Source organism: the organism of the source record quoted next, unplaced genomic scaffold, assembly GCF_019419815.1.
Source record: "Pyrus x bretschneideri cultivar Hongxiangsu unplaced genomic scaffold, Pyrus_bretschneideri_v1 Contig10, whole genome shotgun sequence".
NCBI lineage: Eukaryota > Viridiplantae > Streptophyta > Magnoliopsida > Rosales > Rosaceae > Pyrus > Pyrus x bretschneideri.
The window spans coordinates 6,262,288-6,282,810 of NW_025999391.1; the positions used below are offsets into that span (position 1 = coordinate 6,262,288).

Here is a 20,523-nt window from a genome sequence, read left to right on the forward strand (position 1 = left end):
TAGCGGTGAATGAATGATTGTGTATCCCTGAATGTTATGTAAGTTGTGCATGGATTTTGAAGACTATAAATTAACACTTAGCAATCTGCATATTTCATTAAGTACCTAGCTAATTTACCAAACTACATATTACATCCGAAGATTTAAGGTGCGGGAACAATATCAAATTCAAATCAAACAGATTGAGTAGTGCCTGTGTTTGAGCCCAGTTTTGGTGTTGCCGGATAGCTGAATTCATCGTTATACACATAAGCCAATCCACCATGACTTGTGACATCCATTCCTGCCATCTCCACCTCAGTTGAAATCCTCAAGAGCTTTAACTTGTGAAGCAAGAAAAACAATGTCCCCATTGTCACGCTCACAAACCCTATAAACACCACAATCTGGACCAAATGCGCCGCCAGTAGTTTTCCGCCACCGCCCATCAGAAGCCCATACGGCCTGTCTGGCTGCCCTGCATATATCTCATTCACATAAGCCTTTTTTGCAAACAATGCCGTGAAAATAATCCCCCACGAGCCACACCCCCCATGGAGCTGTGCTGCTTCAAGCGGATCATCATACTTCAACTTCTCAGCAAGCTTGTTGCACCCAATCAAAACCCAAGCTACCACAAACCCGCAAATGATTGCAGCCCAAGGATCGACAACCGAGCAGCCAGAAGTGATTGCTGCAAACCCACCAAGCAAACCCTTGCAGACATCAGTAACGTTCCAATGACTGGAGAGCAAGCGCTTTCCGAAGAGAGTAGTGAGTGCTGCTGAGCATCCAGCGAGTGTGGTTGTGACCGCAGTTCTTCCAATTGCACTCCATTGCCCGTAATATGATCCGCTTGTTCTGTATGCCTTTAGGATGTTGAGGAAAGAGCCAGCATTGAAGCCATACCAACCAAACCAGAGAAGAAATGTGCCCAAAACAACCAATGTGTCGTTGTGTCCACGCATTGCCACGGACCTGCCTTCTTGATCAAAACGTCCAATGCGGGGGCCTTCAATTAGGGCACCCCACAAGCCAGCAATGCCACCAACCAAGTGAACAACGCCGGAGCCTGCGAAATCAATGACCCCAGACCCGAATAAGAGATTGTCAGCACGTGTCGGGCTAGCCCATCCGTCAGCAGACCAGAACCAATGGGACACAATTGGGTAGACAAATCCAGTCAGGAAGGACGAATAGATCAAGTACGCGACGAATTGGGTTCGTTCAGCAATGGAACCACTTGTGATCCCAGCAGCTGCAATGGCAAAAGACCATTGATAAAGGAAGTAACCGTAATCGAAAGATTGAGAGGGAAACTTGTTGAGGCCGAAGAAGTGCTGCCCTATGAAACCGTTTGACGGTTTGCCAAAGGCCAATGCAAATCCAAAGAGGTAGTAGAAGATGCTGCTCGTTGCAGCGTCAAGGACGTTGGTGAGCATAATGTTCATGGTGTTTTTCGCGCGAACTGATCCTGCGCAGAGCATGGCAAACCCAAACTGCATTGCAAAAACAAGGTAGGCAGAGAACAGAAGATAGGTGTTGTCCACAGCATAGGCTGTGTCGACAAACTTGTTTGACACAGCATCAAAGCGGCTGCAGATGTATTCTGCAGCTGCACTCGCGTTGGCAGCTGCGCCCAAAAGGGGTCGGAGGTCGGTGGGTGAGCAAGAAATAGCAGCCGCCATGACGGAGGGTGAAGGAGGGAGGTGGAAATATGGGAGATGGGTGGAGAACGTGAAGGGGTATTTATTGTGGAAAAAAATCCCAATTTCTTGGAGATTCTAAGAGAATTCCAATTGGAAAGAAGACTAGTGGGCATCAAGTACGCGTAGAAATAATTGATATTCCTATATTGGAGATCACACATTTTCAAAAATTAAACCAAGTTAAATGAAACGTTTTTAATTATTGAAGAAGCAATTTAAAAAAATTAACAATTCTCGATTCATCTACAAATTTGGGAGCACTTTTGCTCACCACCATTTAGTGTGGTGTATGCTCGCCACCCTATTTATCAACTGGTAAGAAAACCAAGGGAACAAAACAGATACCATCTGAATTGAAGGTGACTGTGATAAATTAAAGACACACCTGGGATCCTTGGAACGAGGAGGTTAGGTTCTCTCAGAACGTCATAAACTGTTCTCTTTTCGTTTACTTTGACCCATTTAGAAGGAACCTTTGCCTGAGGAACATCAGATAAAGGGCGTTCAGAACCTTGCCGAGAGAAGTAAAACCTGGGGAAAGCGGGTCGATAATGCTTCTTTGTAACTAGTGAGTAGATAGGTGACTGCAACAATTTGAATGGTAAAAAATTGAAACAAATTTTCCAGTTCATAAAGTCACGTGAATTTAATTGGTAAAAGAACAAATGAAACTGAGAGATTGTGTATATTACTATCAAATTGTATGCTTAATCCAGAATAGCCTGTTCGTTCCTACTTTCTTCTTTTCCCCGGTGCATCTTTGCTATCATGGTAAAGCAAGATTAATGTATACACTAATCTCAAAGAGACTAGGCAAAAAGGCCAATCCTGTGTTCAGTCTTTGATCTTGTATGAGCATGAGCACGTAAGGTTACCAGTCCACAAACCCAAGAAAATTATATCCATCGCAGTCAAGTGAAAGCATAATTACGCCTAATGATGGACACCCCAACACAGTGACATGGAGAGGATAAAAGGAAAATAATCATCAAAGAGGAGAAGCTTAAATTGGATATTATCAGGGGCCACCAATAATATGACCTTTCATAGCTTAAACTCCACAAGCGCACACACGCCGAAACAGTCATTAGTTACTTCAGTGCACTGGGAAATCATATCCAGCCTAATAGCCAAATACTTGAAGTGCATAATCAATGAACTACTGATAAATGAGCTAAAGATGATGGTAAGGCACCCTACCTGCAGAGCTGCTACCAATAGAATTCTCATTGTCATCCTTTTGCTCGTCACTGATGCTTTCCACATTAGAAGCTGGAGTGCCCTTTAGGAGACAACGAAGGAACTCTGTCTTTGTCAGAGAAACTCCTGAACCAGCCCGTCAAAATCAATGACGGAGAAATCATAAATAATGGATTCTCAAAGATACAGAAGTTTAATGTTACAAAATACTGAGAAGACTCTTCAAAAAGCAACTTCGTTTTACTTTGAGTGAAAGAAGGATATCACGTCGAGATGAGCTGACAACATGTCCGTCTCGCAGAAATCCTCAATGAAGTCACTGGACATAAGCTCTGCATAAAGCAGAAGAACTGGCCAATGAAGCATATTATTCTTGTCTAGTACAGGCTTTTGTAATCCAGTAAGCTCTCGATACATTGCCTTCCCAAGCTTCATGCCTCGACTTTCAATCGCGGAAACAAGGTCCTGCATTATTCCAACAAACAAACAAAGACAAGATTGAGAATAATCACAAACAGTCGAATCATAAGTATATCATCCCATTACTCCATTAGTATTGTAATCAAACCTTAGCCCCTGCAATTGCCTTTGAAACTTGAGCTTCACGCTGCTCATGTTCCGTCTTCTTCAACTCAATCTGCCTCAACAGCTTCTTCAGCTCTTCGTTACCCGGGTCATGTTTAAGCCCGTTTTCGCAATGTGATGAAGAGAATTGAGGTGTCGGAACTGCTCAAAGCTTGCTGATTGATTGCCCTCGTGTAGCAATCTATGGCTTCAGAAAAATGCTTTTTCCCTTTTTTCACACCCTCGATTCCCTTTTCCTGCCAAACCCAATATATGAAAAAGCGAAATGGATATGATACTGTTGTGTAGTACTAGAGAGAGCGAGGACCTTGAGTTCAATGGCGTCAAGGTCGGCCCTTTCGCTTTCGGTTTGGGGTTGGGACCCCTTTTCCATCAGTAGCGCCATTTCTTACTTGAAATTCGCCTCTTTGCTATGCTTTGTTGTTCTGCTGCTATGGGCAACTACACAGAGAGAGAAGCAGAGCGTTCTTCACTCTAATGTCTGCAGACTTGTACACTCATGTGCAACATAATTTCGTGTGTTTCTCTCCCTTCACATAACATTACAAGTTATTCGATGGAAGATGAACATTGGGGTCTCACGGGCGATCGATCTATACGCTGGTAGACGGTTGCATTGAGCTGATCGACCAACACTTCGTCAGAATGATGTGCCAAGAGAGAGATACGTATTATAGTTTTTGGCTCTTTTTTTTTTTTCATCAAATTTGGTGGCTTATAGCTTTTATCGAATTTTTGTTCTGTTTTCTTTTCTGTCTTTAGGGGGCAAGCGAATCATTTATGATGAAGATGATGAGTTTCAAGAGAATGATTCGAAATTCTTGCAAAGTGAAACCATCTGTACGGTTTGTTCTTCGGAATCATCTTGGTGTGGCCACCAAGGTTGGAACTACTTTACGCACGGCCCAATGCCTCGTATAAAGTTGTTTATGTATCATTAAAATTCAAATGCTTATTGAAAAAGCACTTCAAGTATTCTGAAGAAGCATCTAGCAGGCGCTTTCCATAAAAGTACTTCAAACATTTGATTGTCAGAAAACAGCTTTACCTATTTCCATAAGCAAACCCTAGCATCAACTTTTTATTAGTCATTTTCAATCTTCTTTGGGAACCCAAAAGGGTAGGAAAAAAAAAAAAAACCAGTAAGAAGGAACGAAGTAGCCTATAATTTCAAGCATATGAGAAACCCAGAAATAATAAACTAGCAGAAGCTTTGGGAAACAACCAGCCTCTATACAGCATCTCCAACCTAGGGATACTTTGCACACCACTTCTTCAAACACCTATACACTTACCAAAGCTCCTCACAACCAGCCTTGTTTTGCGGAATCACAACTTGTGTCAAACAACTTTTTCGTTTCAAACGCTAGACAAGTGAGAGTCACTTCACCTACGTACATATAAGCTTCCCGCTTTTAGGGAAGGACTAACAGTGACAGTCGACTATACCTGAGCCAGACCATTCCAGGGGGTTTCAAAATCAAACACGAGTGAGTCTATAAAAGTCGGCTCGGGAGACAACATGTTCAGATGAGATGCCATCGCATTATTTGATTCTGCTGGACTATACTGGGTTTCCAAGAGCCAGCTTTCAAATTCCAAACCATTGAAATTAGCGACTTTGTTAGACTGCTCATTGACGGGAGCTGGCTCATATACAGGCTCGGTGCTTTGAATTTCAGAAAGTTCAATGGGAGGCTGTTGCTGGATAGGAGGCGGCTGCTGAAACTGAGGTTGCTCAATGGGAGGTTGCCGGATGGGAGGTTGCTGAAATGGAGGCTGAAGCGGCGGCTGCTGAACAGGAGGTTGCTGAATTGGAGGCTGCTGAACAGGAGGTTGCTGAATGGGAGGTTGCTGGATGGGAGGTTGCTGAAATGGAGGCTGCTGAAGCGGAGGCTGCTGAACAGGAGGCTGCTGAATAGGAGGTTGCTGAATTGGAGGCTGCTGAATAGGAGGTTGCTGAATTGGAGGCTGCTGAATGTTTGGACTGGAAGTGTTAACCCAGTTACAATCCGTAAAATCCAAATCTGTGACACTTACACCTAGATTACCTTGCAGACTAGAATTCTGACTCTGATTCCCATACTGATATATACCTTGACTGGAATCCGGACTTGGTATCGCGTACTGAGAAATAAATTGGCTATCATTTTGACCTTGATTCCCTTGCTGTTGAAAAGTTTGGCCGTAAATTGATTGGGGGATGGCCTGACTATATGTTTGGCGTTGGGAGGGCACTGTATTTCCAACGAAAGTGGTCATGGGCTGGGAGGCGTTCTGATGCACACTAGAATGAACACCCTGCAACCACAAGGGGTTTCCGCCATTTGATGTTGCCATGGGAGTGGAAGTACTGTTGTATATTAATGGAGTGGTACAACTACTGTTATTTGACGAAACAAATGCAGTTCGGTTCACAACAGCTCCTACTCTTTTGAACATTGAATGAGAAGAGACAGGCCCTAAATGACCAATATCTTGACCTCTGTTCCTCCCAACAACATTAGTGCGTGCACCAAGCAACTGCTTAGAAACTGAACAAGGTTGGACTTTGTTCTTAGGGAAAAGATATTCTGGTTGGTGACTTCTGCTTGGAATTCTGATTCCAGGCATGGTACGACCAGCTGAGGTGCAAGGGCGGATTGTAGCTGTTCTAGAAACCTGACTCTCTGGTAAAGAATTAGGTGCCAACCGAATAATATTGAGTGGTGGAACTGGACCATGTGTAGTCGGTGCCAGATTGTTTGAAGCTGATAATGGTGCAGTTTTCGCTGTCTTGAAATTTTTCCTCAGTACTTTCCATGTCTCTTCTTTATCCGTGGCATGACAATGATCAAAGTTGGAGCCTCGAGTGCTCCAATGTACACATGGCGCCAGTGAGTCACAGACATAACAGTGACACTACAGTTCAGTAGAAGATAAAAAAATAAGAAATCATGTGGTATATTGTCAAATTCAGGCAAGAAAATACTATTTGATGGAAATTCTATAAGCAACAGCTTGTAAGAGTCAACTCACAAGATCACAGTGGTTCTCGTGCCTAGTAGTTTTGAAAGGAAATTTGGCACAAAGATGTCGTGGATGAGGGTAGTCTCTACATGCTACCTGCAACCAAAGAAATAAGATAAATTAAAACTGGAAAAGCGAAAGGTGCGTACATCTTTCTAAATAATACAAAAATTAAGGGATTAGACAATGTATGGTGCTGCAGTCCTGTACATGAGAAACAACTTTAACATAAGAAAATAATAACAGACTGAAAGATGAAGTGGCCAAGCAAGCAAACAACGCCAAATACAAGCTAAGCCAAGAAAAACCCACGATCCAAGGGGAACTACCTTAAACCCATTGAACTTCAATATCAAGGTCACCAAAAACCAAGAAAAGGGCTTTCACCGTAAAACAAGAATATCAAGATAACTATGTCTGAGAAACAATATCATGCAGAAACACCAAAGCTTGTACTTCACAGACAATGGGACAAAATTCGAAATATGTCTAAACGATTCCGATGCATCCACAATTAATTCTCCCTTACAAGAAAGGTAGTCCCGAAAAGTAGAATAAACAAGGCTTGGATTGTTCCTCTTTCATATGACAACAATATCACTAGCCTAACCCAAAAAATAACGCCATAACTAATCCGTTTGCTACATTTTCTTGGCAACCAAACAGAGTTAAGCACAAGTCGAAAAATTACTAACCTGCGATAACTGCAACCCTTCGGTTAAATTAAATTTCTTTAACTCCTCTCATCAAACCAACAATAAAAAACTTCCAAAGCATTTAGGGCATGTTTGGTACTCCAATTGAATCCAACTTTTTAAACTCAAAAACAGTTTTCAAGTTTTAGGCCTTAAAAACTTGTTTGGTAGGACTATTTTAAAAAACTGAACTCAAAGCTAACTCAAAAATATAGTGTATTATCTAAAAACATAAAAAGTGAGTTTTTAGAATTTTTAAACTTAAACACACTATTTTCTTTTCTCTCCCTCGTCCATTCTCACTCCAAATTTATCTCTCTTTTCTTCTTTCTCTTTCCTCCTCTCTTTTTTTTTTTTTTTTTCTTTTACCTTTTTTCGTCTATCTTCCAATCTGTTCTCTTTATTCTCTCAATTTTTCCTCTCACTCATCTTCCTTTCTATCTTGTCTGATAATCTCCCTTCTTTCTCTTTCTTTCAATTATCTCTTACTTTCTTTCCTCCTCTCTCTCCCCTCTTTCTCCCTCTCCTATGATCGCCTCTTTTTAAATCTCTTTGTCAAGTTTAAATTGTAAACCAATCAAATTTTTGAGTCTTAAAGAAAATTGTTTTCAAGAAATTTTCTTCAGAAATATGTTGAGAAATGATAAAAAATTTCAAATAAGAGACCAAACAGAATCTTAGTTTTCTTTCTCTAACTTCCAATTCAGAGTAAACTAAACAAACCAAACAACGCAATTCATACTCAAACATAAACCGGGTCGAATTTATACCTGCCCCTTCTCCCCAACCACAAGCAACTCGTCGGAGCCGCTACCCGAATCCTCCACCACCGAAACCGGCTTATCCGGGTCACCGTCCAAGACGACACAATCATCGTCCACATCCGCAACCGTCCGTTTGGAAGACTTTTTCTTGGACTTGGAGTTGACCTCACTAATCACCACAACGTCATCGGAATCATCATCATCATCAGTTACCTTGTCGGCAGATTCCAGAAGGTCCGATACCCAATCAAAGTTGTCCTCCTCATCCAGGTCGGTCCAACCCAGTTCGTCATCGGAGCTTATGTAGATTGGACCCGGATCCATCGCTGATTGAAGTTCACAGACTAGGGTTTGAAGAAAATCTCGAACTTTTTCTTGAACTGGAAAATTCGACACATGGTTGTGAAGAAACAAAAGAATGGATCATGGACGCCAATGCTCGAACCACATGAAAATGGGCGAGCCTTGGATTTCCGGGAAAATTTCCAGAATTTCCCGGGAAATTATCTGTAAAGGGAAAGTTGAAGGGTGGAGGAAGCGCATTTAGGGTTTTGAATTGAGCGAGACAGAGAAAAATGTTAGGGTTTAAAATGGATCGTCGATTTTGGCGGAGAGAAAGAGAGAAACTGATGAGGAGTGAGAAGTGACTCAGCTCCTCAAAAGTCGTTTTACATCGACCCCATGAGGAAGGTTAGGGATATTGTTGGAATTTGCGGTCTTGTGAGGGGGCATGTTTTGGAACTAAGAAGGAAGGACAGAATTTTGTCTCGCCCACTTTTACGGCTACGAAGGGAGTGTCGTAGATGATGTTGGGTCATGCAGGCCTTGTGGTCGTGGTTCGTGCAAGGTATGACGATGGGCTTGAATTGGTTGATTGTAAGCCTGCTAAAGTTGCCCAATTGGAGGGATCTGGTTTGTATACGTGTGACCGCACAAACACGTGAATCGTACATCTGACATCTATGTTTATTCTACGTACAAATTTATTAGAAAACTCAAAGATACGAGTGTATTGCGTAGACAATTCGTGGGCTAAGCTGCATAATGAATTCCTAATTGCCCCCAACTCATGAACTTTCGATTCCCATCTCCCAACCATAGAAGTTAAAGCGAAGTTAAATCTCATTATTGCTAACCTTATTATGAAGCTTAGCTCATTCCCACCCCCGTAAATAACATTGTTTGTTAAAAAAAAAAAAAAATTCTCCAAAAAAAAGAGTTGGATTCCATTTTTCATGTGATCCCTACACAATCTTGATTCTTTAATATCTTAGTAAACATAAAAATAATTCGTAGTCGAAATCAAACTTCTTTTTTTCATTTTGATTACGATGCGTAACCTACCTAAATGTAAATGAGTAAAATATATTTAGCTACCCCCTTATTGTTCATGGGCGGTGGATCGGGTGGGGATCGACGCATGATTAAAATTAAAATTAAAATTAAAATTAATCCGCGTAGGCAGTAGGTTCAATGCTTAATCATTCTTTTTAATTAACTTTTGTTTATGAGGATCTTTCCCGTAAAGTCTCATTGACTCACTTGTCTTTGTAATCAACGGTTCCAGAATCGCGCGCCAAAAGACGATTTTAATAAACAAGTACCGAGAAAAAGGCACGTGCTGATCTGTACAACCTAGGAGGATTTCCCGCGACTAATTATTAATTTATTTTATTTAAATCGGGGCATATTCGACGGTCAGGATCGGACGGCTTACAACACCATCGCATCGCAACGGCTTTTCGATATCCGGACCCACTACATTGACAGTTTTGTCTGGTGGAAGTGGGGTACTTTCTGCATGCGACACGTTGGATGTCGAAGTCAAAATACACTTTCTCGGTATTGCAAATTATTGCAATTATGATACTTTCCACTTTTTTTTATAATTGCGTTTTAGGCCTTGAGGTTTCTGATAATATCATAAACACACCCATTAAGACAATCCAACACTTGGATTTAGATTTGACATGAAAATATATGTGTATGACATATGAGAAAGCAAGGGCATCGGAAAGGAGATATTAAATATAATATGTTAAAATTTTATTTGATGATTGATGTAGTAAATTGAATACAAGTGCTATATCTTTTTGTTTTTTTTTTTCCAAGAATATGTCAAATATTTATATTAATATTTTGTTGGGCCTAGAGTTACATTAGCTATGAAAAAATAATCAAAATTAATTTTATTTTTTATTCTATTGGTTGTAATGGGACTTATGCATTAAAGAATTAAATTAAATATATTTAACTTACCAAGAATAAATCATGTAACTTTTCTCTATGTATTAGAGTGAAAAAAACACACATAATTTTCTAAGCCTACTGCTCATCGATATTAGTTTCACATAATTTGTACTAGGTCGATTCCATTTTAGCAACCTACCTTTTTCTTTGTTTTATAGGAATAAAGAGTTTTATTGAATTACTATAAGATAATATATAAATGGTACAACGGGTAGCCAAATAATTAATCAAATTCAAATGTGAAAATCATAAATAAAACTATAATCTTAATAAAAGACTCGTTCTCTAAAATTAATTTCAAAGTACAAACAAAAAAGAAACAAAAGAGAACATAAAACAGTTTCTTAAAAAGTAACTTGAAAAGTTAAGACATGATTCATTCTTCTGTGTTTAATAGTTTAAGACGAATATTAGATCTGTATTTTACATGATATATCATTAATTTAACAATAGATGGCTCGTCATAGACTGTTACCTTTTTTAGAGTAAAAAAAAGCTAGGACACGAGTCTTCCATTTTAGCAACATGTGCCACATGCCATGAAAGTGGCAAGTGAGGAATGCAAAAGCATGGATAATATACAGTTAATTATAATATTGTTCATAATCTCAATACCTTTTTTTTATACCATTTAAAATGTCTGGATGGTGCAATAGGGAAATATGTAAAAATCAAGGGGTGGTTTCTGATATTCTCTGAGTTTCGATTTTTACCTGAGTTGTCCTTCTCCCTTGTGTTTGTGTCCAACTTCCGCCCCTTGCTCTCACAGACCTCTTCCTAAATAAATAATTCCTCTCCTCTCTTTTCATACAACCCCATTCCAAATTTAGCAACTCTCTCTCTCTCTCTCTCTGAAGAACAATACATTTGAAACCAAAGAAAAAGGAGGTACTAATATTTCTCAAATCCCAGTCTGATATGATTTTTTATTTATTCATTTTTTCTTATTAATTTGCATCCTTGTATTTAATTTTCTCATGCCAGTTACCATCCAATATGCCCCTTCATCTTCTGTTTCAGTTACAAATCAATGAAACCATGATACCATTTTCACAAATTTTGAAATACATTTGAATTCATAAATGCTTGATTTTTTTGCCCTACATTTCTCCGCATTTATATTGTGTTTATATCAAATTTTGTGTTTTGCTTCATATTCTGTTGGGATTTTTCAGGGTGCATGTTGTTTGCCTGATTAAAAAGTTCAAAACTTGCATGCAGAATAATGGAGTTTATGTCACAAGGACATAAATTTGTGGATTTTTTTGAGTAGATTGAATGCTTCTGTGATGCGGGTTTTCGCGAAATCGAGGATCAAACACATTTAAGGAGAGAATCGTTTCGGATTTTGTGTTTTTTTTTTGCATCTGGGCCTTGTTATTGTGTGTTGGCATGTTATCGGAGTTAGAAGAAGTAGTGAAATGGGTTGAATGTATGCTGGTTTGGGATTTTTTAAGCAATGGAGCGATGGAGTATTAATTCGGTGAAATGAGCATTTTACGAAGATGAGATAAGGGTTTTAAAATGGAGGGTAAAGAAGATGCTGAAGCATACGAAGAGCAGCCTCCGTCGCATATTCAGGTTTTGCAGGAAATATCTGAGGAGGCACTTGAAGTGGCAGGGGAAACACTGCAAAATGTGGTCCCGGGTAATTCGAGCATGCCACCTTTGGCACCGGGGCATAGGCGCTCCCGAAGTGAAATTGCAACTACGGGACACAGACGGAGCAATAGCTTCCAGAAATTGAAAAATCAGATGCAGAGGGCGTGGAGATGGGGTGGAAATTCGCGGGATGATTTGCGGTTGGCTTTCAATCCTGAGGTTTTGGCAAACCAAAAACGCCAGTGGTATCAGCTTCACTCCAAATCAAAGGTACTCTTTCTATGGGACTGCTTGATACATTGTGACTTACACAAAAAGGAAAAGAGAAAACCGAACTTTATTACTCGAGAATTTCATGCTATCGAGTAATAGTAAATTCAGTGGGTTTATACTATTGTGTAAGAAAGTTACCTTTTTCGGATACTTTGTACATGAATATAGATATAGGATTTTTGATTGCATAGTTAGACATCGAAACTGGAAAAAGCAAATGATTAAATGTATCGATCCATATGAAAATCTTGGAACCGGTTTCCCTGATGATGCTTGAATGTTATTGCTTAAAAAAGCTCTGTTCTTGATCGGTTTAATTGTCTGTCTAATTAACTAAAGTTTATGATTATGATATTCTAGGGCCATATAAGATATACCGAGCCAACTTCACTCTTTGAGCATTTTATTATTGCGGGGCTTCATCCGGATGCTAACCTTGAAACTGTGGAGGATGCATTTGTTAAAAGAAAGAAATGGGAGATGGAGATGATAAACTCTGGAATTGTTGACCTTAAATTGCTACAGCAGCGGGGACCTCCAATTCCTACATTAGAACCTCAGGTTGAGTGTATAACTGCATAAGAAGTTCCCACGGACTTTGTTTTCTCTTCTGGCGTGCAATGATAATTTATATGTTTCCTGAATGTTTTACTGGACCTACAGATACTTTTCAAATATCCTCCTGGGAAGCGTCTAGATATGCGTTTGAAAGATTTAGCTTCCTTTTGTTTTCCTGGAGGGGTTAAGGTTTGATGTTGCTTCTTTTCCACAATTCTAAGTTCGATCATTAAACTTGTATTCATTTAACAGTTCTGTTGTATTGATGTAACTCTACGTGGTTCTCATATGTGGATTGTCACATTACAGGCACGGTTAATGGAGAAGACTCCATCACTAAGTGATTTAAATCAAGTTGTTTACGGACAGGTACACGGAAATGTCTCTTGTAATCTATGACATATATATTCCTCTCACCTTTGCAATTTGTCTTTGTTTTATCTTGTGAATTAACACAACTTCTTGCTTGTTGGATGGTTTGAACTTGCCTCTTTCACAGTTTTGTCGTAGCAGGGTTTGTGTTCACAATCTAGGTACTAATAACAAAATACCATAAATACTATATGAGAAAAATAGAGCCTTCAGCCCTTTCATCGCCTTTTCGTTATACTTTGCTATCTGCATTTTCTTTTTCTACAAAGATAACCATGTGAAAAACAAAAGAATACGAAGTGTAACTGGTATTGACCAATGGAGAAATAGGTGCCACAAAATTACCTTTTCCTTTTTATTCTTCCTCACTCTTATACCAGCATCTAGAGCTAAACAGTTAGGAAATGAGCCAACAACGTGCAGTCCATGTCCATCTTGCACGTGGAAAGGCAAACATATATGTAGATGGAGAAACGTCGGTTTAGCCCCAACCTGCACTTTTAAAACTAATAAAGAAGTATGGTAACAAGGATATAGGTTTCAAACGTGAGACCTCTGGGAGATACAGCTCTGATATTACCACTGAACGTCAGAAGATAAAACAAGATCGATCTTGTTTTAAAATGTGTTTTAAGTTTATTAGTTTAATCAGTCAGGTGTAGGCTGGGGAAATCATTGGAGCCATCTCCATTTAGAGTTTGCAGATTGATTTGCCACTTTATGTTTCATCTCATTATTGTTAATGTTATATAAAATATATAAATATAAAACACAGATTGCACTCTAATTACGGGTATTCTCGACAGGAGCATTTAGGAAAAGATGATTTATCATTTATTTTCTCACTCAAGGTATCTTATGCCTTTTTTTTTTTTATTCCCTTTGAAGATTTTTACTACCTTTGTTACTTCAGTGTGCTATTTACATATGTTTGTAGCACACACGGTCACTAAAAAGGTAATACCCTTTGATCAGGTGGCAGACAATGCAACACTTTATGGTGTTTGCCTACACGTGTCAGAAATTGTTCAGAGGCCTCCTGCTATCTTAGGCATCTCATCACCTAATTCTCATTCGACGGGAGCACTCTTCCGATTTTTGGTTTCTGCGCCTCGATGCTACTGTGTGCTATCCAGAGTTCCTTTTTTCGAGTTACACTACGAGATGCTGAATAGGTGAGATGTAGTTTTAGTTTCTCTACAATTTGTGAGTATCGCATATAAATTTCAAAATCTTCTTTATCCTTGTAAAAATCAATGCATTTCACCGCTTTTACTTACTTGGATGCAGTATCGTTCAACAGGAGCGTCTGAAGCGAATAACACAATTTGCTAGTGAAATGGCCCTTGCTGATTTTGTCCCTACATTGCCCAATGTACAAGATAATGATGATGAGTCCCCTGAGAGGGAGTCTTTTGATAATTGGATGGGCTCTGCAATACCAGTTGACAGTCCAATTGCCCTTACAGCTGCCGGTGCAGGAATTAGACTGGATGATGAGACTCCACCTTCTTCACTCAAGATATGGGAACCGCAGTCCCCTGAAAGTGTCTCTGCTAGCGAGAGTTCAGATTTTAGTCAAGTACGGTATTTAGACAAGGATGGTAGAAAGGATTCACAATGTTCTGATGACTATGGTTTTGAGGTCTCAGAAACTCGTTCGGAAACTTCAGAAAGAATATGCGGAAGCTATGGAAATAACCATACTTTTTCAGAGGTTGGGACATCTTTCTCCTCCAGAAATCGCACGTTTGAGAGTCTTGGGAGTGCTGAATCTCTATTTAGGTGGTAAATACATTGCTAATTATTTGATTTGTCATTTTGTGCCTTAAAACATAAATTAATTGATTTCTTTTTTCAGAAATGGCCATACTTCTCCAGAGGTTGGGACATCTTTCTCATCCAGGAACCGCACATTGGAGCGTCTTGGCAGTTCTGAGTCTTTATTCAGGTGGTAAATATATGGCTATCTTACGTTTGATTTATCATTTTATGCTTGAGACATAAATTAATAGGTTTTTTTAATATGCACTGTTATTTGAGATTAAGTAGTACTTGAAATAGCTCCGTTATTGTTTCTCTCTTAATTATTTATGTCATGTAAAATTACTTGATGGTTCTCGCCCTTGTTACCAGATACGTACAACTTCAATAATCCATTATTATCTTTGGCAGTCCAGCTAGAAGCATGGTATCGGAGGATGAAGATGATGACCTTTTCTCGACTTGTGAGAAAGAGTTTGGTGATGAACTGATAATGGAATGGGCTAGGGTGAGTTTATCGACACTGTCAATCTCACTCATTTTATTTTTCCCCGTACGTGATAATTTGATTTCCGTTTGACAGTTATTTTTGTTCCAACTCTCTATGATAGGAGAACAAGAACGATTTGTTACAGATTGTTTGTGGTTTTCATGCTCTGCCTCTCCCACAACGAGGAAGTGAATTATCCTTTCTACCTCTTGAACATCTTCAAGCTACTGATTATAGGCGACCTCCAGTAGCTGCTCTTGGTTTTGATGAGAATAGTTTAGATTCATTTCAGGATCCTGGGGTATTTCTTAGGCCTCTTTCCCTCTCTCTAAATTTTATTGTATTCTTTAGTATTGACTCAACCTTACTTCACTTGGTTAAAGGTCAATGTTATGCTAGCTGCTGCTGAAGAAGCGCTTGCACTATCAATATGGACAACTGCAACAATCTGCCGAGTTCTTTCCCTTGAAAGTGTAAGCTCAGTTGTTTGGCTTGAGTCCAGCTGTGTTAAGATTGTAAATGGCTTTTACCATTTGGTCCAGATTTATTTTAAGCAATATTTATTCACATCATGTGATGTAATCGTTCTACATCTTTCCTTTGATTCAAGTCCACTGTGAGACTGAAAGTTTTAAATCCCGTACCGCCACTGAAGGTTCTAACCTAACTGCATATTGCCATGTGGGCTCACTTTTCTCCTTGGAAAAAGGGTTTTTTTTCTCCCTCAACCCCTTTATAGTAAATATTGTTGTCTACTCTTGGTGATTCATTGGGGGTGTTTTTGCCAGATTTTATCATTGCTTACGGGAGTATTACTAGAAAAACAAGTGGTAATAGTGTGTCCGAATCTGGTAAGTAATTGTTTGTGTTGGAGTTACGTGCATCAATCCTAAGAGCACTTTTTATTTTCAGAGTTTGAACATTTGACACTTCAATCAATGCAGGGTGTGCTATCAGCTACAGTATTATCTCTCATTCCCATGATTCGTCCATTTCAATGGCAGAGTTTAATGCTTCCTGTAAGTTCGATATTATTGCTGAATGTAAAATATTTGCTTATAGGTATAACCTTGTTAATTATTTAAGCGATATCATTGATGACGTCCTGAAATGTATGTTTTGCTCTAAGTTTCTTAAATATCTTCAGGTTCTACCAGGGAAAATGCTTGACTTTCTTGACGCCCCAGTTCCATTTATTGTGAGTTTTGTTTCATTTTTATAGTTGTATTTGTATAAATGTATTGCATCGTATTACTTTCTCTCGGACCCAATGTTCGACATTCTAGGATTCACTCTCTCTTCCAAGTGAGGTGCTAAAACTATGCTAGTATGTGCGGTTAACTTTAAGGCTTGATCAAACGCGGTTCCTTGCTTTGCTTGGATATTCTGTATTCACAAAGCCAGAATTCTAAATGGGATGTCATCTCCAAATTCATATATTTCTTAGGCAGTTACAACATTCTACATACAATTTTTCTCTTTAATTAGTTTAGTTTACGTATTACTCAGTCAGTCAGTCTTGAATGTTTGTTTTTTATCAGCATGTACTATTTATGAACTAGGCTCTAAGTGAAGCGGTAATCCTGTCAAGTATTACCCTGTAGAACTCTTATGATGGTCTTAATTCTGGTATATATAGGAAATCCTAATTTTATTGCCAGACAATTCATGTTCCAAGTTCTAGCTTAAATTTCGAGGGTTGTAAGAAAACTACCGTCATTAGTTCTAGTTTAATTTTCTTTGTGCTCTTATCATATGACAGACTGGGATACAACAGGTTCCTGCAGACCTGAAGAGGAAAACATCGGATACTGTTCAAGTTAATGTGCAAAAGGATCAGGTTTCTTTTATTCTCATTTAGTTTTTTCTGCTATTTTTTACTTACCAATGGCTTATAAAGAGGTAGATGGTCTCTAGAACACTATGGAAGATCTTTGAACTCCCGCATGTTCGAGTTTGAATCAAGCAATGAATTCTAGAATACCTTTTTCCTTTTAGGGTTATCTCTTCAGAACTACAGAATGCTCAGTTTTTCTCGATGCCACCTTGGAGGAATTACGTCGTCTTTTACAGTTTTCAGTAATTTCCCGCACTTTGTCATATTAAGAATAACGAGTGTACTTACTGTTACTTTGTTGTTCTTGCAGGTGAAAATGTGTCATTTGCCGTCACTTCCAAGACATAAAGATTTAGCCACTGAATTAGGGCCCATCCATGCTAGACTGTCACGTGAAGGTTCATTTGCTAAAAAGCATCCTGTATATAGGTGCAACGAAGTGCAGGTTTACTGTCATACTTGCATGCTTACTGCTTCTGCTTGTGATTCTGCTGGATTTACACTTGGAAACTTCATATTAGCGGTTCGACACTTTTACTAGTTGTGAATGCGAAATATATATTGTTCCTACACGTTTCAGGTCGAAGCTGCAGGTCAATTTTTGGAAGTCATGAAGAACTACATGGAGTCACTTTGTTCAGATCTAAGGTCTTACACAATAACAAGTGTACAATCAAACAGTGACAGGGTAGAGAAACTAACACCGTAGTTTCTATATTCCGAAAAGTCCTCAGGGCACCTGGTTTGTTAACTTTTTGACATGTAAATCTTTTACTGTCCTTTCAGGTTTCTTTACTTCTTAAAGAGAGCTTTATCGATTCCTTTCCTAGCAAGGACAGGCAATTTATCAAGGTAACTTGCAATCCTCTCTAAACTTCTCTTGGATGTTTCGTTTGTACCCTGAAGCCATTATTTTGTCACCCGTCTTTTATTTCATTTGCAATTTGCGGCTTGTGCAGTTATTTGTGGACACGCAGATGTTCACTGTTCTATCCGACTCTCGTTTGTCAAGCTTTGAGAACGGTGGCTCCTAAGTGAAACCTGATACAGAAGTTGAACGAACACATCATTGCAAGATTACGAGTTACAAGTCAAGGATTTGGTCTCAAGGTAATGGCTTCTCCAACTGCTAGTGAATTACGAGGCGCAAGTAAATTGGAGTGAAGGAGTGAATGGCTTCCGACCCTGTTGGTGAATGGCCTGCCAAAGGAAATTTTGTCAACCTAACATGGTTTGGGAGCCTCTCCCTGTCCCTGCAAACTGCTAGCTAAAGCCTGCAGAAAATACAAATTGTAACATAAAATTATAGTCCAAAGTGCAAAATCTCCACACCAACATGTATTGCATTGCACACCCATAGGATCACAATCCCGATATTTTATGGGGTTATGATGTTCGACCTGACGAAGTTTTGTATCTTTTCGAAAATTTTGTAAATTTCGTTCATAGACATGAAGATCCTGCCTCTGATGTCAGTAGACAAAACATAGAAAAAAATCATAGTGCTTAAGGTTTGTACACAAATTTGAGCACGGTGGGGTTGGGCAGTGGGCGAGAGCCAAGTCCTTGCGTTTTCATTTTTGGTATTTTTGTAGTTCAAGTCATTCTCGGTCTCCAACTTCTTTGGGGGAACAAGAATTTTGATGATAGAGACTTCGGAGGTAAATCATTCTCAATTTCCAACTTTTATATCACGTGAGTTGTCTCAGGTGGGCGCCTGGAGGGCATTTATGTTGAGAGACTCAGGTCAGGCATTTATATCGCAACTAGACTAAGATTCCTATGACAGAATAGTGTTTCTTTCAGACAAAGTGACATGCTCATATTTGAAGTAAGAGAATACATGATAGCATACATGTTGGAGACTACAACTATATGTGCTTTGGTTGACCAAAATAGTGGAAGTAATGAATGAATCCCTTCTTCATTACTGTGTGAACCACTGGATTTTCGAATCCAATATTTGTATCATTTGAGACTATGTCAGAAAGAGGATACTTGACGACTGCTAATTTAACAACTTATCTACAGCGATCAACAATCATTATCATCTAAAGGGGTGTGTTTAAGAAAGCGGTCAAGTCTAGTAGGATTGGCATGAATGCTTAGGGAAAGCAGTTTGTCATTACACCACATTTAAGGTAGCTCATTAGCTGGCCAACGTTCACATAAAAGACGAGAACATGTGTGAAATCCTGTTCCTGGATTTCACTATTTCAAACTACGTATTTGTATTAAGGAGATATCATTTTATATTATTTTTGAGAATTTATAATTAAATCTAGATTTTAATTAAACTAATTTCAAAGTTTGAATTTGGTTCAGTAATCATTAAAATTCATGGATTTTGCAGGGTCACACTAAGCATGATTGGATAGAGTTCGATACCACGAGCTTGTAGGTGAAAACCGTTTGCGAATCAGAGTTGAAACGAAGAAATTAGAGATGTTTTAATTAAAAAAAAAAAAAAAAAAAAAAGGGCTGGAGAGAGGGGAAGATAAGAGATGCGGGAGAGAAAAGGAGGGGAGGGATGGCCAATCATGAAGGAGAACAAGGAGGGAAAAGAGGGGAAAGGAGAGAGACCCGCCAATTCCGGATCCTATGTGACCCGCCGACCCGACCCGATTTTAGATCTCTATTCCGGCCACCTTTGACGACGGTAACGGTGCCAAAATTCTCCTCACTTCAAACCCAATCAACCTGTTACTTTAATTCCACCTGTGAATTACCATGTTTGACAAACGAAGCATGAGAACCTCGCTGACTCGCCGAAACCCTAGAGCAATTAGCTCCCTTTCCGGCAACAATCACGGTGGCGCACCACATGGGGTTGGTAGCCCTCCCTTGCAGAAGTAAAACCCGACAACAATCACTGTCATTGGACCTTCGACGGAGGAGCGGCGAGGTTCGAAAATTTCCGGCCACCCGGCGGATTGAGGGCGATTTCAGGCGTTTCCCGGCCGAATTGGACTTTGTCCCAGGTATGAAAATTACTTCCCTCATTGAGATCTATATGCCTGTAAAATTTGATAATAATTTGAAATAGTTAAATTTTCCGATAAGTCGGGATGGCCAGCCGCCGCCTTGTGTGGCGGCGCGTGGGCCGAGATCCCACCTGACCATCCTAGACTAAATTTGATGCCCCGATTCCAGATTTGACATCCGTGTAGTGAAATTTCGATGTTTTAATATAGTTTCATAATTGACCGCCTAGTTGGCCGTCATTTGACAATTATATGAATTGACGATCAGACTGTTAGATCGGCACTAAACTTTAATGCGTTATAGAACATAATATTCGAGGATGTTAGGAATTGACGGATCGGGAATCCAAGGTACGGATCTTTAAGTTTGTAAAACTAATTGTTGACCACCACTTGAATTTGAGATTAGCAGAGATCTGACCGTCAAATCGCGATGAGATTTTAATATGTTG

The 20,523-nt window shown here is 39.4% G+C and overlaps 4 protein-coding genes across 8 annotated transcripts; 1 reads left to right on the forward strand and 3 right to left on the reverse strand.

Moving 5' to 3' along the window:
• Window positions 1-84: 84 nt before the first annotated feature.
• Window positions 85-1,794, reverse strand: LOC103959995 (ammonium transporter 1 member 4). Its single transcript, XM_009372384.3, has one exon. It carries the CDS (start codon window positions 1,665-1,667, stop codon window positions 174-176), a length of 1,494 nt encoding a protein of 497 aa, XP_009370659.2. The 5' UTR covers window positions 1,668-1,794; the 3' UTR covers window positions 85-173.
• Window positions 1,795-1,976: 182 nt separating this feature from the next.
• On the reverse strand, window positions 1,977-4,043 carry LOC103961429. Its single transcript, XM_048567540.1, is given in 5 exon segments — window positions 1,977-3,097; window positions 3,133-3,353; window positions 3,457-3,592; window positions 3,594-3,709; window positions 3,781-4,043. Coding segments are annotated over 5 exon segments (786 nt in total). The 5' UTR covers window positions 3,859-4,043; the 3' UTR covers window positions 1,977-2,862.
• Window positions 4,044-4,916: 873 nt separating this feature from the next.
• On the reverse strand, window positions 4,917-8,479 carry LOC103961418. Its single transcript, XM_009373963.3, has 3 exons — window positions 7,948-8,479; window positions 6,492-6,578; window positions 4,917-6,374 (listed from the first exon to the last, which is right to left on the reverse strand). The coding sequence occupies exons 1-3, from the start codon at window positions 8,263-8,265 to the stop codon at window positions 4,917-4,919; spliced, it is 1,863 nt and encodes a 620-aa protein (XP_009372238.3). The 5' UTR covers window positions 8,266-8,479.
• A 2,386-nt stretch (window positions 8,480-10,865) lies between these two features.
• Window positions 10,866-18,540, forward strand: LOC103960004. 5 transcript variants are annotated; one of them, XM_048567557.1, is made up of 20 exons: window positions 10,866-11,079; window positions 11,367-12,063; window positions 12,427-12,627; window positions 12,730-12,813; window positions 12,934-12,993; window positions 13,803-13,847; window positions 13,972-14,171; window positions 14,287-14,781; window positions 14,858-14,947; window positions 15,172-15,268; window positions 15,372-15,551; window positions 15,634-15,723; window positions 16,039-16,101; window positions 16,195-16,269; window positions 16,380-16,448; window positions 17,028-17,090; window positions 17,398-17,532; window positions 17,668-17,775; window positions 17,874-17,939; window positions 18,047-18,540. In XM_048567557.1, exons 2-20 carry the CDS (start codon window positions 11,716-11,718, stop codon window positions 18,119-18,121), a joined length of 2,544 nt encoding a protein of 847 aa, XP_048423514.1. In that variant the 5' UTR covers window positions 10,866-11,079; window positions 11,367-11,715; the 3' UTR covers window positions 18,122-18,540. The 5 variants fall into 5 exon arrangements, 4 of the variants coding, with proteins under 4 accessions (XP_048423514.1, XP_018506104.2, XP_048423525.1 ...); XM_018650588.2 differs by having other exon boundaries at window positions 10,867-11,079; window positions 17,013-17,090; XM_048567568.1 differs by having other exon boundaries at window positions 10,867-11,079; window positions 16,398-16,448.
• Window positions 18,541-20,523: the final 1,983 nt, after the last annotated feature.

Bases quoted from the DNA above. Each gene is read 5' to 3' on its own strand.
- LOC103961418 (XM_009373963.3), bottom strand. From the start codon at position 8,265: ATGGATCCGGGTCCAATCTACATAAGCTCCGATGACGAACTGGGTTGG. The intron at 6,579-7,947 runs GTATAAATTCGA...CTTTGGTTGCAG, and splicing joins TGGTTGGGGAGAAGGGGCAG to GTAGCATGTAGAGACTACCC. The intron at 6,375-6,491 runs GTGAGTTGACTC...ACTGAACTGTAG, and splicing joins ACGAGAACCACTGTGATCTT to TGTCACTGTTATGTCTGTGA.
- LOC103960004 (XM_018650588.2), top strand. From the start codon at position 11,716: ATGGAGGGTAAAGAAGATGCTGAAGCATACGAAGAGCAGCCTCCGTCG. The intron at 12,994-13,802 runs GTACACGGAAAT...TATTCTCGACAG, and splicing joins ATCAAGTTGTTTACGGACAG to GAGCATTTAGGAAAAGATGA. The intron at 16,270-16,379 runs GTAAGTTCGATA...TTTTGCTCTAAG, and splicing joins GGCAGAGTTTAATGCTTCCT to TTTCTTAAATATCTTCAGGT.
- LOC103959995 (XM_009372384.3), bottom strand. From the start codon at position 1,667: ATGGCGGCTGCTATTTCTTGCTCACCCACCGACCTCCGACCCCTTTTG.